The sequence below is a fragment of the Stenella coeruleoalba genome, assembly GCF_951394435.1.
Source record: "Stenella coeruleoalba genome assembly, chromosome: 1".
Taxonomy (NCBI): Eukaryota; Metazoa; Chordata; class Mammalia; order Artiodactyla; family Delphinidae; genus Stenella; species Stenella coeruleoalba.
In genome coordinates, this window is record NC_137169.1 from 12,048,230 (window position 1) to 12,066,321 (window position 18,092).

The following is an 18,092-nucleotide window of genomic DNA, read 5'->3' on the forward strand; positions in this document are numbered from 1 at the left end:
ATGTGTTTCAAATTGTGGTTGCTAATATTGAAATTTATGCTTCGTGGAAAAATGCCCATCGGTTCAACACTAACTGCAGCCACATATACAGAACTATGAAGTTCATGAGTTTGCGTAACAGTGTGCTGGCCTGACACTCCTTATGTGATAGTTGTGGCAAATGTAAATGGCTAATCCTACATCTGAATGTAGGTTGATTTGCTTTCACTTTTACTGAGGAATCAATTCCATAATATTTTCAAGAACAAAAATTTCCATATCATTTAATGACTGATTTGCATGAAGACAAGGTCAACCTCTGTGGTGGCGTTAAAGGCCTTAACTGAATTATGAATGAGTGCCGTTATTGTGGTGGTGCTTTTTCTAACTTTTCTAAACCACCTCTTTCCATTTCTGCCTGTTACTGGCCGGCCCCTCCCCCCGCAAAAAAAGTGTGTTGAAATAGAAAATGTAAACATAAGCCAGAAAAATAGCATAGAAAAAAATTAAATTACCTGGCTCAAAATCTAGAATTTTTAGAAGTAACTTGTCAAAATTCCAAATATTATTTCAATGGATGGTAAGGTTATTACCTGAGCTAGCACATTTTGTTCTGTAATTGTTGCAACTGTGTAAGTAAGACAAGGGCTTGCTTAGCCTTCTAACATCCTGAGAGAGGAAGGAAGAGAGACGATCTTAGTTGAGAGTTGAGCAGACCTGCTGAGATCAAGTTTAAGTATAGACTATTAAACCAAATGCAAGAAAAGTTGATGTGACTCTCTGACACATCATTAAGAAGCTTATGTTAAACTATATGGCAAACAAAAAAACTACTTGGAGCTTTACCATCTGTGGAATTAAAGAAACAATTTATGCACAGGTGACCCCATATATTAGTGCTATTTATTATGGTGACCATATTTTCCAATTCAAAATAGCACAGTTTGATGATAAGTTGGCTTGTATCAATATTTATGGAGAAAGTGAATGAGATCGAATATTTAAAATCTGGTCTGTACCTAAAGCACTACACCTGTGATATTTTATTTCTGTAGATAGAAAATGTAAAAGAAAGCTGAGTTACTGACTTCTAAAAAATTCCATTTTTTCTGGACTCAGTACTGTTGCCTTAATTTTGTGGGTTTTCCCCGGGGTTCTGTAAACTAAAAGGTTCAACTGTAGGCTTTAAAATTTAAAAGCTTTTAGGCCTGGAAAGGCTGGAGTTCTAATCCCCTCCTCGGCTTAGATATTAAATTATATAGCAAATCCTCTGAGGGGAACACCATCAGACATGTAACCGTCTCACTTCATTCAGTTCTATTCCTGGTATGCCATAACGATCAGCAAAGAGAACGTGCAAACGGTTTCGCAAGATTCTATATAAAATGAAGTTGCTTAATGTTACATTCTTGGGAGGGATGGGTTTCTGAAGCCGTCACAGCTTAGCTGGGCCGTGAGAAGGGCGGCCTTGTTCTGACACTTTCCCAAGCAGGCGCGTCTCTAAGTGCCCGGAAACGCCAGAAGCTGGCCAAAGGTGAGCAGGGGAAGAGGTCCTGGCTTCTCCTAGCAGAGAAGCCTTGGCAGCCGCTTTGACACGCAGCCCTGTGAATACCAACCCCCTTTCTCTCTTTTATCCCCCCAGGCCAGCGCCTGGGACCCCCTACTCGAGGGGCTGGAGGCTATGCCTGCCTCTGCAAGCGCGGGGCCCCAGGCCTGACACGGCACCCGCCCTAACAGAGTGCTGCGCGCCTGCGCACCGGGACCGAGCGCGCGAGCGTTCCTTCCTGGCCCTGCGTTCCTCCCTCCCCCGCGCGCCTGCGCATCGGCTGGGAGGAACTCGGCGTCTCAGCCTCGGCGGGCTGTCGGGAGGCTGCGCGCGCGCCCGAGGTGAGGGAGGCGGGTCGCGCGCGCCGGTGGGAAGCGTCCGGCTGCCACAGCGCCAGCTCCGTCGTAGTCGCTGCCGCCCGGGTCTCGCTCGCCCCTCCTACCCGCTCCCCCTCCCGCCGCCTCCCGAGCGCATGCGCCGCCGGAGCGCGGGGGTCGGCTTCGGGTGTGTGGTGGCGGCAGAGCGGAGCTGCGAGGCCCGAGAGTCAGAACCTGGGGGAGAGGGATGGTCTCTGCACGGGGGGGAGCCGGAGGAGCCGCCGCCGCTGCCGACGCCACCGCCGCAGCCGCCGCCGCCGCCGCCTCGGCGCCCGCCTCCCGGCGCTGACGGGCTCGTACGAAGCCGGCGAGGGGGAACCAGCACCAGCGGTCGCCGGCACACCGCCCAGCATGGTCCGGGAAACCAGGCACCTCTGGGTGGGCAACTTACCGGAGAATGTGCGGGAAGAGAAGATCATCGAGCATTTCAAACGGTGAGTGACATGAGGCCCGGGGCCGCGCTCTGTCCTCAGGCGCCGCTGGCCCCTCCGGCCCGTTGCCGGCCCCTCCCCGTGCGCGGAACTGGTGAGGAGACCCGGGCCAGACCCACGGACGGGTGCGGGGGGCGCCCGGCTGCCTGGCCGCTGCTCGGCCCGTGTCGCGGCGTTGGGCCTCGGGCCTCGGCGGAGCGGGCCCGGCTGCCGCCCTCTCCGTTCCCAATAAGGAGGCGGCTGTCTCTCGGCCTCCGCGAAGCCGGCGCCGGGAGGGTGCCCTCAGGCTGGCCAGCCGTCGGTGGGGTCGCGTCCTAGCGCGCCGCTGCCCCGGCTCCGAGCAGCCGCCCCCGCCGGCCCGGCAGATGCGGCGGAACCGAGCCGCCGACGGGCCGGGACCCGAACCCCTACCCCGCCCCGACAGCCCCCTGCCCGGCCGACTCCAGAGTCCCGCAGCAACTCGCGCTTCTCGCCCTGCGGACGCGTGGACATGTCTGACCTAGAGAGGGTTTTGTGGGGAAAGGAAAGGTTATACAAAAACAAAAGTCTTGGTAGGTATCGTAGGGATATCTCGGAACTGGGAAGACCCTGCTGGATTCTAGGGACCTCTCACGGAAGGTTCACAGACCTAGAAACGAAATGGAAATGGCAAACGCAAATGTTTTGATTTCTTCCCCTTGTTTATGTGGGGTTGGGTGGGGGGTGGTGTCTGAAAATAAGTTGGTGCGTCTGTTTCGGCTCTTTTCGCCTTCCTCCCTTCAGCGCTCTGGGGTCCCTTGATGAGGAGGGTGGTGGGGACCGAGTGCTCGCAGAGGAGGAGCCACCTCATGTAGCAGAGTCCCCACCGCGCTGTGCTCCCAGCCTCGGGAATCTCCGCTGCTGCGGCCGCGCCGGCGTTAACACTGCAGAGCCTTTTTTGAAAGGATGGTGTTTCCCTCCCACCCAGGATTCCTAAATCAGTGGTTAAAAAATGCATGCCTTTTCAGATTAGAAGATGTAGCTCTTTTAAAAAAAGATGTAGCTTTTAAAAACGTTCTTCCCAGAATATTTTTTTTTTGTTCATGGCGGAGTAGGAATGAATGTTCTTATTACATTTTACTTATTTAGTAGCTTTTACCGTTTGATTTTGTTTTGTGAAATCTATGTGGGTCATAGCTGATAGAGCCCTCCATGTGAAATACTGAAAATGACGGTTTACTTACACTGGTGTAAATTGGGAAGGACTGTAGCAGATATGTGATTGTCCTCGAAAATTACTGTTTCTTGCGATATTAAAGACTGCGGAAGGTTTTAAGTTTGGTATACTCTAAATTCCTCTTACTGTCTACTGAGTGAAGGGGAAATTATGGAGCGTCCTTATTAGTGAGTCACCATGGGAAAAAGAGATTGCGTCGCTTGCTCTTGAGCAGCTTGCATAAGGAAATGGAAGCAGAGGCAGCGGAGCTCCGCTCTTTCAAATGGAGGATCATTGATTCTGTTGGTGGTTGCTGTTACTGGGGTATTAAATCTTCACCGCTGGAGCGCGCGTCTGCGCGTGTCCGCGTGTGAAAAGGAGCCTGGAATAGTGAGGCCGTTCATAACCCGCTAAAGCTGTCCTCGTTAGGACTGGGGGAGGCGCGCTTCCAGGCACTCCCGGTGTTTACTACGTTGTGCTGAGAAATCAGGCAGCGGGAAGGCAGGAGCAAAAACTCGCCTCTGTCCCCTGTGACAAAGGGGAGATTTCGGGCTCAGTGGGGAAACAGATGGGAACTCTTCGTGGCGCTGCTCCACCCCTTACCCCGTATGGAGGCCCCATATCTTCAGTGTTTTGGTGGAAAAATCATTTAGGTGCAGATTATTGGACTGGAAAAGCCACTTAGATGTGCTCACTTTTATCTCCTTGTGGACCTTCTCTGTAGGTGTCTGCCTGGGAAATTCGTATGCACCGACGTGCAAACACGTGCATTGCAGCATTTGCTTTGCCCCCTCAGTATCATGTGGCCAGACGTGTCATTTCGCATTATGCAGATTCTAGAGACACTGTATGCCTATCGCGGGGAGTTTGACCCCTCTGCAAGATGAGGGGTTAGAGAGGAAAGAGGAAATCGTCCGAGGGAGTTTTGGAAGGTTTTTTAAGTGGATGGTGCTGCCGGCCGGCTTGTGTGAATGACTTTCTAAAATGGCGGCCAGGACCCACTTTAAGTGGGAATCAGCAGAGCAGATCTCAGAATGCACAGAGGGAGGAGCGGGCAGAGGATGCGAGCTGCCTTGGAAAGCGGCGGTCTGGAGGAACGTTGCTGTATTAAAGAGGGCTTAGCTGGCACATTGCTCACGACTGCATTTAAAGGAGTGTGTTACGTGTTGCAGAGCAAAAGCAGATGCTATTGATAAGATTATCTTAAAACTAAGTAGACCTAGTGTCCCTGAAATTCCTTTATTTTAAAAGCGACTTTTGAAAATTTTAAACAAGTTTGCTTAGTTCTTTGGGTAGATAGTGCATTCTTAGTGGGTTTAAAGAGTGTAAAAAGGTTTACAGAGAAAAATCTCCTCTTTACCCCGACGCTGGGAATTCCAGTTCCCACTCTCCCCTTCCCATCTCCACCCCCTAACAGGTAATCTCTATTTCTGGCTTCTTGTGTATCCTTAAAACGGGTACAAGAAATGTTCTTGCTGATCCAGCTGTGAAGCTAAATGGACTTTGTTTGGAGAAATTCAAGGTCTTTTATCCTTATTGTAGAAAATGTTTTGTAAAGTGTGTGGTTGCTACCGGGAGGAAAACTAAATGTGAATGATTTAAGTGAAAGGGATAAAACGGTGCTTGTACCAGAATGAGAGTTCTGCAAGAAAATTTAAGAACATCCAATTCTGATGTCTTCTAGAAATCATAATGAGAAAAACCATGCAATACCTATACTAAAACTGAGGTTGAAGTGCCTACTTTTACCGTTTTCCGTAGCTGATTTCAACATTAATAACTGTTTTACAGGATTAAGAGGTGTACACTGGGAATACATTATATAAAATGTTTTCAAAATGAATGTTCTTGTAACGGTGATTAGGCTTTTGTAGTAAGTATTTGGATTAAAAAAATGATTAAATGAGGCAGCTTTGGGAGCAGGGCAGTTTAAGAGGCATTTGGGATGGGGGAGGGTCAGAGCCAATTCTTTTATTTATATTTTGATCAGTGTTTTTGGTAGAAAATAGGTTGAGGGAAGGTTGCTGATTTGGCTTTTTTTTCCCCCTCTGTGCCAAAGAAAGAGCAAACCTTTAAAATGTAATCAGAACATTTTCAAAATTTGGCTTTACCTTCTTGCAATAAGAATAATCTATTGTGCTCATGATTTTAACAGCATTCAATATGCTGACTGAAAAGAATTAAATGAGTATTTCTGAATCAGATTTAGTTAACAAAGATCCATTGCAGGGACTGAATTTGCACAATAGAGAAAGTCCTTTCCTTTGTATGGTATGTTAGCTGGATTGAAGGGGGAAGGGAGGAGTTATACAACAATTGGTCGCTGTCTTAGTTGTTAGAGGGAGAGAGGTGTGTGCAAAGGCGACTCCCTGAATCAGAATGAGCAAATGAATAGAACCCTTTAAAGGACATAAAAGTCTCTGTATCTTATTTTCAGGTTTGAAGTAAATCACATATTCAGGTTCTTCCCATCCATTCTCCACTTCTAGAGAATAAGTTAAAGATCACAGAGAGGTTGAGCAAGGTAGCAGCTCATGTAAAAATTTTGTCAAAGAATGAAACTCATTTAAAAGTGTTTTGTTTTCTTAACTTTATTTATTTTATCTTGCTGTGGTCACTTTCTTTAACCTCTTTATTGGAGTATAATTGCTTTACAATGCTGTGTTAGTGTCTGCTTTATAACAAAGTGAATCAGCTATACATATACGTATATCCGCATATCTTCTCCCTCATTTTGCTAACTTTACATGTCCAATCATAATAGTTTTCCTGAGTTTAAATAGCTGGAATATATGTTATGTTACATGAATTTGGTTTACTTCTGGGACACAATATAAAGTATTGTGGTAAAGTTTCCTTGTCCTTACATACTCCTATAACTAGAGATACTTTTAGACTTAAACAAATTTGACTCCCTAGCCCGCATCACTGCTACATGGTTTATTCTTTTGAGCTGAGCCAGTTTCTTTGAAGAAACCCCTCTGTTTTTGAATGTTATAATTTTGAATACCTATTTTCATGACAGGCTTTTTGAACATTAAAAAAAGTAAAGTAAAATAATTTTATACTTATCTTGAGAAATAGCATTAGAAACTAATACAGAATACTTGCGATGTTGTATTTTATTTCCTGAGTTAGAATGCTTCTGGCAGATTGGAGGAAAACATAGGGCTCAGTGCCAAGAAGAATGATGGTGTTTGACTTGTATAGAGGGCACCTTTTCCCAACTACGTTTCTTGTGGACTCTTGATTTCTCAGGCGTTGTATTGTTTGGTATGCTTATGAAGAGATTTCGGGCTTGATTTAGGAGACATTTTTAATCCTGTACGCACCAGTGGTTTGGAAAGACTTGTATAGAAGTTATAGAGATAGTGGTAATGTGGAAGTTTTTCCAAATATTCTTCCAAGTCTCATTTTCCTCTTAGTTTGAAATTTTGCCTAAATTAAAAAAAAAATTGAAATATTTCATGAAAACTAGCATATTCCAGTTGGAGACTATATATTTTTTTGCTTTTACTTTTAAGACTCCCTAGTGTTTGAGCTGTATTTAACTAGTCACAGTATTTAGAGTAAACGCTGTAGGCTGAAAAATACCTTGAGTATGTATATTCATTCAGATTGTGCTCCTGAATGTTGATATTGGATGATTTGAAATAAATAGTTGTTCGTCAGCTTTAAACTGACATATTAGTCTGCTGAACAAGGAGACTAAATAATGTAACACTTTTCTATAATTCAATTTCTAACCTTTACTGTTTGTTTTGTTTAATGTTTTCTTTATTATTATATGTCTTACAGCTACTCAAAAATTTTTTTAAAATTTTCTTTCTTTCTTTCTTTTCTTTTCTTTTATATTTTGGCTGCGTTGGGTCTTCGTTGCTGCTCCCGGGCTTTCTCTAGTTGTGGCAGGCGGGGGCTACTCTTTGTTGCAGTGCGTGGGCTTCTCATTGTAGAGGTTTCACTTGTTGTGGCACAGCATGGGCTGTAGGCGCTCAGGCTTCAGTAGTTGTGGCACGCGGGCTCAGTAGTTGTGGCGCACGGGCTTAGTTGGTCTGCGGCATGTGGGATCTTTCCGGACCAGTGCTCGAACCCGTGTCCCCTGTATTGGCAGGCAGATTCTTTAACCACTGTGCCACCAGGGAAGCCCGCTACCCATATTTTGAATAAAAATAGCATACTCTATTGTGGAAACCAATTAGGATGTTTAGTCAATTTATTAGAAATTATATAATTTTGCGTGCTGTCTAGCTGGTTTTTAGTGTGTGGAAATACGCTTTGCAGTGAAAAGATGTTCTTGGTATGATATTAAAGTATTGCAATATTCCGATTTTTCCCCCTACATGTGTCACTGTCTGCCAAGTTGAAAATTATAAACATCTAAAAAAACCCCACAACGGGATGTCTCTATAAAACCCTAACTTAAATTTAGTGAATTTTTGGATTTAATTACTTAGGATTTCATTTTGAGTATAGGGATGAATTGAAATCTAGCATGTTTAAAGATTTTTATTATATAAGAACTGCTCCACCTCTTACAGCTAAGGAATATTTCTGGGAAAATTCAAATGGAAGACACCTATTATTGCTTGTGTTATGCACTTGGTGCTAGATTTTTAGTCCAGCATTAAACTCTGGGGGTATGTGTATGTCTTTGTATCTTTGTATTAGATGCTGAGTTTGGGTGACATTGACAAATGAAATTAAGATTTTTCTGTTTATATCTTGTATTGGCTTTGTTACATTTGTATCATGTTTACACACAGTATATGTACTTTTACATATAATACATTTATAGTTTCTTTGATTCTTAAAATTGACTCTGATTTTTTTAGAAAAATACCCCATCATTTTATTCCTTTGATTAAAAAACTAGGGGCTTCCCTGGTGGCGCAGTGGTTGAGAGTCCGCCTGCCGATGCAGGGGACACGGGTTCGTGCCCCGGTCCGGGAAGATCCCACATGCCGTGGAGCGGCTGCGCCCGTGAGCCATGGCCACTGAGCCTGCGCGTCCCGAGCCTGTGCACCGCAACGGGAGAGGCCACAACAGTGAGAGGCCCGCGTACCGCAAAAAACAAACAGACAAACAAAAAACCAAAAAACTAGGGTATTTTTACTCAAAAACACTTTGTATTTTACAAACTATATTGGATGTATAGTGATTTGCATCTTTTGTAAGTCAGTAAATTGGTAGGTGGTGGATTTTTGTTTCAACCATTAATTTTTAAAATTTATGCTGTCTGCAGTAAAGGCTCTTTTTCACTCAAGATTTTTTTATTCTTTATTTTAAAAATTTTTTAATTTTTATTTTTTGGCCACGTGGCTCAGCATGCAGGATCTTAGTTCCCCGACCAGAGATCGAACCTATGCCCCCTGCAATGGAAGCAAGGAACCCTAACTACTGGATTGCCAGGATATTCCCCACTTAAGATTATTTAAGTAACCTCGGATAAAAAGAAAAAAGATTTTAAAAGTTTATCGCTTTATTATATCAAAAGGATGTTAGAATGAAAACTATTACTATTTAGACCAGAATTTAGGAGGAGGTACTTAAATTTGGATAGGAAAATAGTATGTCTTTATTTTCACTAACTTCTTAATCAGAATTTAGCATTTCCATCAATTATAACTATATTGTGGTGTAGTACCAACCTGGTAGTATTAGTAGTACCTGTGATGATTTCACCACCAACGCCAATCAGATGTATTTTCGTATTTTACATTACAGTTGTTGCAGATATTTCATTTATGCTCATCACAACTTAGAAATGACAATAGCTGTTAGACCTGCTGCTAAATACTTATATTTAATGCATCAATAAAGATGCATATATATATTACTGTATGATCAATCTGTGTTGTAGATATACTTTTAAACTTTACCTTGGAGAATTTTGAACATACACAAAAGTAGAAGAATAGTAAGTAAATCTCATGTACCCATTGTTCAGCCCCAATGACCATCAACCATGACGTATTCTGCCTTATGAGGAAAAATAAAGCAGAGGAGGGGATGGAGAGTAAATGCGGGTGGGAGTGACGAGGAAGGCCTCTTTGAAAATATGGCATTTGATACACAGGAATGAAGGCCTATCCATACACGCAGATCCACTTCTCGCCTTCCTATGTGTGTGTTTGTTGTTTTTCATTTAAAATTTATTTTGAAATAGTTCAGGAAAAGTGCAGAGAATTCCCACATTCCCTTCACACAAATTCCTCAGTTGTTAGCATTTTGCCACATTTGCTCCATTACCTTCTCTTGTCTTTTCCTGGCATGACATCCTTAAATTCTCCAGTGTATATCTCCCCAAAACTGCATTGCACCATACAGTATTTTCGGCAAGGAAATCAACATTGGTATAGCACTATTACTCAATCCATAGACCTCATTCAAATGATGCCAGCCATCCCAACAATGTCCCTCTTTCCTTTTTGGTCCAGGATCCTAGCCGGTACGTGTTGTTCGTCTGGAACAGTTTCTTACCCAAATTCTCATGTGCCTGATAGTCTTAAAGAGCACAATTCTTTTTTTATTTTTAATTAATTAATTTATTTTTGACTACGTTGGGTCTTCAATTTTTAATTAATTAATTTATTTTTGACTGCGTTGGGTCTTCATTGCTGCGTGCGGACTTTCTCTAGTTGTGGCAAGTGGGGGCTACCCTTCTTTGCGGAGTGCGGGCTTCTCATTGCGGTGGCTTCTCTTGTTGCGGAGCACGGACTCTAGGTATGCGGGCTCAGTAGCTGTGGCTCGCGGGCTCTAGAGCACAGGTTCAGTAGTTGTGGCACACGGGCTTAGTTGCTCCGCGGCATGTGGGATCTTCCCAGACCAGGGCTCGAACCCGTGTGCCCTGCATTGGCAGGCAGATTCTTAACCACTGAGCCACCAGGGAAGCCCAAGAGCATAATTCTTTCATTCTGCAGGCTGACCCTCTACCCAGGTCTGTCCAGTATTACCTCATGACCAGATCAGGTCTTGCAATCTTGGCAGGAATACCAGAGAAATGATTCTGTGCTTTTTCAGAATATGGAGACAGTATTGGATCCATCCCACCACTGGTGATGTTAACTTTGATCACCTAATAAAGTTAGTGTCTTCACCATTTTTCCCCCTTTATTTGATTAGCATTTTATGGGGAGATATTCCAGTATTACACTGATAGTCTTTTCCATCATCAACCCTAAACCCAGTAGTCTTAGCAGCTATTGATAACTTTTTGTGAAAATATTTATTTATTCATTTATTTATTTTTGGCTGCATCGTGTCTTAGTTGCGGCATGCGGAATCTTTTGTTGCAGCATGCGGGCTTCTCTCTCTAGTTTTGGTGCATGGGCTCAGTAGTTGTGGCGCGCGGGCTTAGTTGCCCTGTGGCATGTGGGATCTTAGTTCCCCGACCAGGGATCAAACCCACATCCCCTGCATTGGAAGGCAGGCTCTTAACCACTGGACCCCCAGGGTAGTCTCCCATTGATAACTCTTGACTGTATTATATACTGCTGTGATTGTTGCCAAATGAGCATCTATTACTGTGATTTCCTATACATTTATTCTGTAGGTAAGAATTTTCCATAATTATATTTGGAAATATATATACACACACGCATATATATGATTTCCATTTTTTTCAATGGGTTTTAATTCAGGACTTGCTTATTTTGATACCCAAATCATTCTAGATTTGACCAGTGGGAGCTCCTTCAAACTGGCTACTGTGTCCTTTTGATATCTCGCCACTACTCTTTTAAGCATTTCTTTATTTCTGGCAACAACAAAGGCTCATCTTGTATTTTCCCTTTCCCAGTCCTGTAATCAGCCATTCTCCAAGAGACTCTGGTTCCTTTTAGGGAGGGATGGTATTTAGAAACCCAAGATCTGGGTGCACAGTTTACCCATTGCTGCAGAGCTAAGAGGATATGTATTGTGTGTGTACACATGTATATATGTTTACATGTATATATAATACATGTATCTCTATATAATATATTTTGAAACTATGTTCACACATGTTTCAATACATGAGGATTCTTTGTAACCTCCCCATTTCCATGTTTATAAATCCCTTCTCAGACAGTGAGAAACTTATTATTCTCAATATATTTACTTAGTTGCCCAGTGTGTTCTTAGTGTAACTAATAGGCCAACCACTCTGCCTCCCCCACCTCTGCCTGCCACCTCTGGGCACCTCACCCCTGCTGCCTCTGCGTCAAATCACCTCCCTCTTGGCTTTTCTCGTTGGAAACCAACGTTGTGGGGGAGGTGGAAGGCAAGGCAAGAAAAGGAAGGTGGGGCTGGAAATGACTTGCATGTTTTTGTCTTCAGTTTTTTCTCATAGGAGGCAACTTGTGGATGAATGAATTACCTGCCTCTGGTACCATTTGTAAGCAGATTTAGAGCTACCCCACTTTTAAAATTTTAGTATTGGTTCTACTTCCACCACTGACTTTATGACATGAGGTTAATCACAGGATCAGTATGAGCTGTATTATGTGCTGAGTCATTCAGAAGAGGGGCTAGTAAGAAGGAAGTTTGTTTTTTAGGTATCATCATTGCTCCATTTATTTGGGCGTCAGTCACTCACTTTGTGTGGTATCTCAGCAAAATCTTGCCCTCGCCCCACTTCCCCCCAGGCTTATTGACCTCAACCTTATTTCTTTTTTTGTTTAACTTAAAATTTTTAATACTAATTTTAAATTAATAAGTTTTAATTAATTTAATTCTTAACTGAAGTATAACTGTCATATAACATTATATTGGTTTCAGGTGTACAACATAATGATCTGATATTTGTATATATTGCAAAATGATCACCACAGTGAGTCTTAGTTAACATTCCTCACCATACATAGTTACAAAAAACGTTTTTTTTCTTGTGATAAGTACTTTCAAGATTTACTCTCTTAAAGTACTTTCAAGATTTACTCTCTTAGGAACTTTCACATATGCAATACAATATTAACTGTAGTCACTGTGCTGTACATTATATCCCCATGACTTATTCATTTTATAATTGGAAGTTTTTATCTTTTGAGCCCTTTCATTCCACCCGTCACCCCAACCCCCAACCACCAATCTGTTTTCTGTATCAATGACTTTTTTTTTTTTAAGATTCCACATATAAGTGAGATCTTATGGTATTTGTCTTTCTCTAACTTATTTCACTTAGAATAATGCCCTCAAGGTTTATCCATGTTGTTGCAAATGGCAAGATTTCCTTCTTTTTTACGGCTGAATAGTATTCCATTGTACGTCCTTGTGTGTGTGTGTGTGTGTGTGCGCGCGCGCACATGTGCGCACTCCACATATGCCACATGTTCTTTATCCATCCATCAATCCCTGGACACAGGTTGTTTCTGTATCTTGGCTTTGGTAAATAAAATGCTGCAATGAACATGGAGATGCATATCTTTTCAAATTGGTGTCTTCCGTTTCCTTGGTTATATACCCAGAAGTGGAATTGCTGTGTCATATGGTAATTCTATTTTTAACTTTTTGAGGCACCTCCATACTGCTTTCCATAGTGGCTGCATCACCTTTTTTTTTCTGCTCCCTCTACACTACTCTTCACCCCTGTCCAAAGAGTTCCTTAATGAATCAAAATCTTATTCCTTTGCACAAGCCCTACAATGTGTATAGTTGGTATTATTTTGAAGTAGATCCCAGACATCTTATTTAATCCACAAGTATTTCAGTGTTTCTCTCTAGAAGATAAGAACTGTTTAAAGATGTTCAGCAATACTGTGGTATATCCTTATTTCAAATACCCAGTCAGTATTTTCAAATATCCAGCCAGTACTTGAATTTGTAATTGTTTTAAGAATCTTTTTTTTTTCACTCAGTCTCTAAATAAGGTACATAAGATATATTTTAAAAATTTTATTGAGGTATAATTTGCATACAGTAAAATGTACCTATTTCAAGTGTTGAGTTTGTTGAATTTTGAGAAATGTAGGCATCCTTGTAATCACCACCACCACAGTCAGGATACCACAGTTTATTTACTTACTGATGGACATGGGACTGTTTCAACCTTTTTTAATCCATAGGTTTTAATCTCTCTCTCTGCTTACAACTTAATTTGTTGGAAACCAAGTTGTAGAGTTTCTCAGTGTGTGTTTTGCTGATTACATGCCTGTCCTGTGGTGTACATTAACATCACCTTTTGTCCTCTGTATTTCCTGCATGTTCAAAAGTTGATAATTGTATTTCAATATAATTGGTTTCTTTGTAATTCGCGCATTTTACTTGATTAATTTAATAATAGTCCAAGAAAGGGTTTATAGGTTTCACTGGCTGTCAAAGCAGTCCGTGGAAAAAAGTGTAAGAAATATTGGTTTAGGCAAACCATTATGTTAAGAATAGAATGCTAGCAGTATATTTAAGTACTTAACTTTAGCTTTGACATAAAAAGGTTGAGGTTAAAAAGTTAAGAATCACTGAAAAACTTTAAGACTAGTAAACAAAACAAAGATAGTGTCCTGTGAATAGCTTTATTTTTCCCCTCCTCTTTTTCCTCATTGTAAACTTATAGGATTAGAACTGCTGTTTTTCTTGTGGGAATTTTTTTCTGTTTTTTCATCCACCGGCCCCCCACCCCCACCCCGCCTCAGTTTTATCGTAGAAATCATGGAATCCTTAGATTTTTTAAGGTTGTTCCTTTTAGTCAGCTTGAATTCTTTCAATGAAATGAATTTCAAGCACATCCAATGTTAGAATTAAATGCCATAATAGATATTAATTTCTCTTATGTGAGGGGGTTCAGCCTTAATCAAAGAAAACAAGATTTGCAAAAATCTCAATTTATAGAGAGTATCTAAAATTCAGTTAGTATGTGATGCTGTATATAAAAAAGACAGGGAATTCCCTGGCAGTCCAGTGGTTGGGACTCTGTGCTCTCACTTCCTAAGGCCCAGGTTCACTCCCTGGTCGGGGAGCTAAGATCCTGCAAGTTGTGCGGCGCGGCCAAAAAAACCAAAACCAAAAACAAAATAAGACACCTTAACTCTTCAGTAAAACATTTATTTGTTTATTTATTTAAATACTTATTTTGGCTGTGCTGGATCTTCATTGTTGCACTCGGGATCTTCGTTGTGGCACGTGGGATCTTTTTTGCAGCATGTGGACTCTTAGTTGCAGCATGCAAACTCTTTAGTTGTGGCATGCATGTGGAATCTAGTTCCCTGATGAGGGATTGAACATGGGGTCCCTGCATTGGGAGCGCAGAGTTTTACCCACTGGACTACCAGGGAAGTTCCCAGTAACACATTTATTATATAAAGTAGGTACATTTATTTTCTCCCATGAATTGAATGGGTCGGATTATAAGATTTATAAGGGGACTTCCCTGGTGGTGCAGTGGTTAAGAATCCGCCTGCCAGTGCAGGGGACACGGGTTTGATACCTGGTCTGGGAAGATCCCACATGCCGCAGAGCAGCTAAGCTCGTGCACCACAACTACTGAGCCTGTACTCTAGGGCCCACGTGCTGCAACTGCTGAGCCCCCGTGCTGCAGCTACTGAAACCCATGTGCCTAGAGCTTCGCAACAAGAGAAGCCACCGCAATGAGAAGCCTGAGCACCTCAATGAAGAGTAGCTTCCGCTCACTGCAACTAGAGAAAACCCGCGCACAGCAACAAAGACCCAATGCAGCCAAAAAAAAAAAAAAAAAAGATTTCTAAGGTCTTTTTAGTTTAGAAAATCTTGTTCTAGGGCACACCGTGTTAGAACTGGCAAAGGGTCTTTATTGGCATGGAAAAATATTAAATGACAAAACAAGGTGTAAAATGGGACATGTAACATCTCTATGGGGTCAGTGAAAATCTATACGTGACTCTCCTGTGTCAGCTTTTGATACAAATGGTGTTTCCATTGATAACTGAAAATCTAAAGTGAGAGATGAATAAGTATAATATTAAAAGCTCTCTCATGCAAAAAAAAAGAAAAGAAAATCTTATTCTAGCCATTCTCCATAGTGTATAAAGGTCACTGGAATGCTGTGAAGATTTTTAAAAAGTATATTTTGATGATTAGTTGGATTATAAAAGAGCTTAATATCTAGAAATACTGTGTAGCCATCATACAAAACATTGGTGTACCAGTTCCTTTCAGATAAATCATCTCCTAACCAGCTATGCTCATCAATCAAAAATAGGCTTTCTTGGGTTCAGACTTAAGTGGCATTTGTAACGTTTCAAATAGTTTTATTTATTAAATTAACTGCAAAATTATATTGCAGTTAATTTAAAAAAATGGTGTCTGTGCTTTGTTATACTAATCTAAGGTGTATAATGATATACTGTAGTTTTTCTTGTCACTTACACCTTTCTGTGTTTTTTTTTTTTTTTTATGAAGTAGCCCTTTCCACGGTGGTTTTTGACACATATTATTCCTTTTCAGCAAGTTTGCTGTGCCGCTCTAAAAGTAGATGTATAAAGGGAACTTTAGTCACAGCTTGGGGTCTCACAAGGTTATGACATTTGATTTCCTTTGTGTTGATCTTATTGGAAATTTGTATAAAGGTTTTGCTTGTAAAGAAAAGCTTTTTAGTTCTAGAGATTATAATTAATGACTAAAGTGTTGACTGGAGAAGTTTGCATATTTAACAGGTTTCAAGAATGATTGGCATAGAGACTGGTGACTTATTTCTTAATTTAATAGGCTTAATTTCATGCAGAGTTTTTATTGGGAAGCATGATTATTTAAACGTTTATAAACCATTGGAAGTGAGTAGAAAAACCCAAAGACCTTTTAAGATTAAAGAGTGATAAAGAAGACCCATTTCCTTAATCTGGAAGTATTGGTAGTCTTTAAAGATTTACAGAAATGCAGTGGTGATAAAAAGAATATGGAATTTATGTATATTACAAAAAGATCACATTTGTCCTGATTCTGTTCTAAGTAACCATATATTGTGAAATAAGGATAGAAGTCTAATCAAGTGAAATATTAGAGGGAATTTATAAATTTCTGAAAGTCTTTTTTTAAACTGTTATTTTACTAAGAAGTAAGCCATAGGTTAGAAGTTAATTTCCTTCTCAGCAGTTGTACTGTAATAGTCCTATTAAGCCAGGTAGGAAGCACATTTTCAAAGAGTCCTTTGTATTTACACCCCGGACTCTTGATGTGGATTTTTGTTAGTTTCTTGGCTTCTGCTACTTCAACTTTGTTTTCTCCAGCCTTCCCCTTTTGATCAACTTGCCTTGCTCCTTTTTTTCTTCATCTAACTGTTTTATTTACTGCCATTACTTTAAGAAATGGTTAATCATGGTCATTTGCATTCTCTTTACAATTGTACTTGAGTTTTTCTCAGTACTATGTAAATCAGACACATTTATGAAGTTGTTCATTAATTATTGTGAGAAGAAATGTCCAAAAGTTAACTTAGTGGCCACCATCATTGTCTGTATTCCTGCATTGTGTGTGTGTGTATATATATATATATATATATATATATATATATATTTTAATATTTATTTGGCTACACCTGGTCTTATGGCACGTGGGATTTTGCGGCGTGTGGGATCTTTAGTTGCGGCATGTGGGATCTTTTAGTTGCGGCATGCAGGATCTAGTTCCCTGACCAGGGATCGAACTCAGGCCCTCTGCATTGGGAATGTAGAGTCTTAACTGCTGGACTGCCAGAGAAGTCCCCTGCACTATGTATTTTGACTTTTAGAGTGTAAACTCCTCCCTCCTATTCTCTGAAGAAGTACCTTATGAATTCTTTCTAAGATTGTCTAAAAGATTCAGGCTTCCTATTTTATGTAGCCAGTAACGTCTAAATATCATAGAATCTTTGGGATTGTTTTCTCCTTATAATTGGATAATCTTTCAGAGGTTTACATATCAGTTGCGCACTCTCTTTTTGTTAACAATTAATTTTAGTTAGTAAATAGTTATTTTGCACCATTAGATTGGTGCAAAATAATGCATATACGTATTTTTTTCACTGAAGTAATGGTGCCGTTAATAGTTCTGAAGAATTTTGTCATTCAAAGCTTTACTGAAAACATTGCCGGGCTTCCCTGGTGGCGCAGTGGTTGGGAGTCCGCCTGCCGATGCAGGGGACGCAGGTTCGTGCCCCGGTCGAGGAAGATCCCACATGCCACGGAGCAGCTGGGCCTGGCTGGGCCCGTGAGCCATGGCCGATGAGCCTGCGCGTCCGGAGCCTGTGCTCCGCAATGGGAGAGGCCACAATAGTGAGAGGCCCGCATACCACAAAAAAAAAAAAAAAAAAAAACATTGCCTTTCCCCAAGAGTTGTAGTCATCAAGTTTTCATGTACAGGAATCTAGGCACTAACCATGGATTTGATAAACAGCTGACTATAGTTTTGTTGGTTGAATTAAGCTTATCTTCAGTCTTCAAGTTTTCTTAAACCTTTTCTAATTAGAGTCAATAAATCGTTTCTCATCTTAAAAAAGTAATGTATTATGTTCATAGAAGCATTTACAATAGCCAAAAGATAGAAGCAATCTAAGTGTTCATGACCCATGGAAGGATAAACAGAATGTGTGACAACAAAATACGTATCACGGAGTATTATTCAGCCTTAGAAAGGAAGGAAATTCTTCTTTTTAAAATTGAAGTATT

General features: G+C 41.2%; 1 protein-coding gene across 2 annotated transcripts in view; it reads left to right on the forward strand.

The window, feature by feature from the left end:
• Positions 1-18,092, forward strand: part of SPEN (spen family transcriptional repressor) — a 94,574-nt gene that overhangs the window by 9,793 nt on the left and 66,689 nt on the right. Inside the window, exon 1 of one of the 2 annotated variants that reach the window (XM_079913130.1) lies at positions 1,688-2,336. The exons of the other annotated variant lie outside the window; for it this stretch is intronic. Coding sequence (XP_079769256.1) covers positions 2,254-2,336 — 83 coding nt within the window. The 5' untranslated portion in view covers positions 1,688-2,253. Of the gene's footprint in view, positions 1-1,687; positions 2,337-18,092 lie in introns of those variants that run through there. 2 annotated transcript variants of the gene reach the window in all.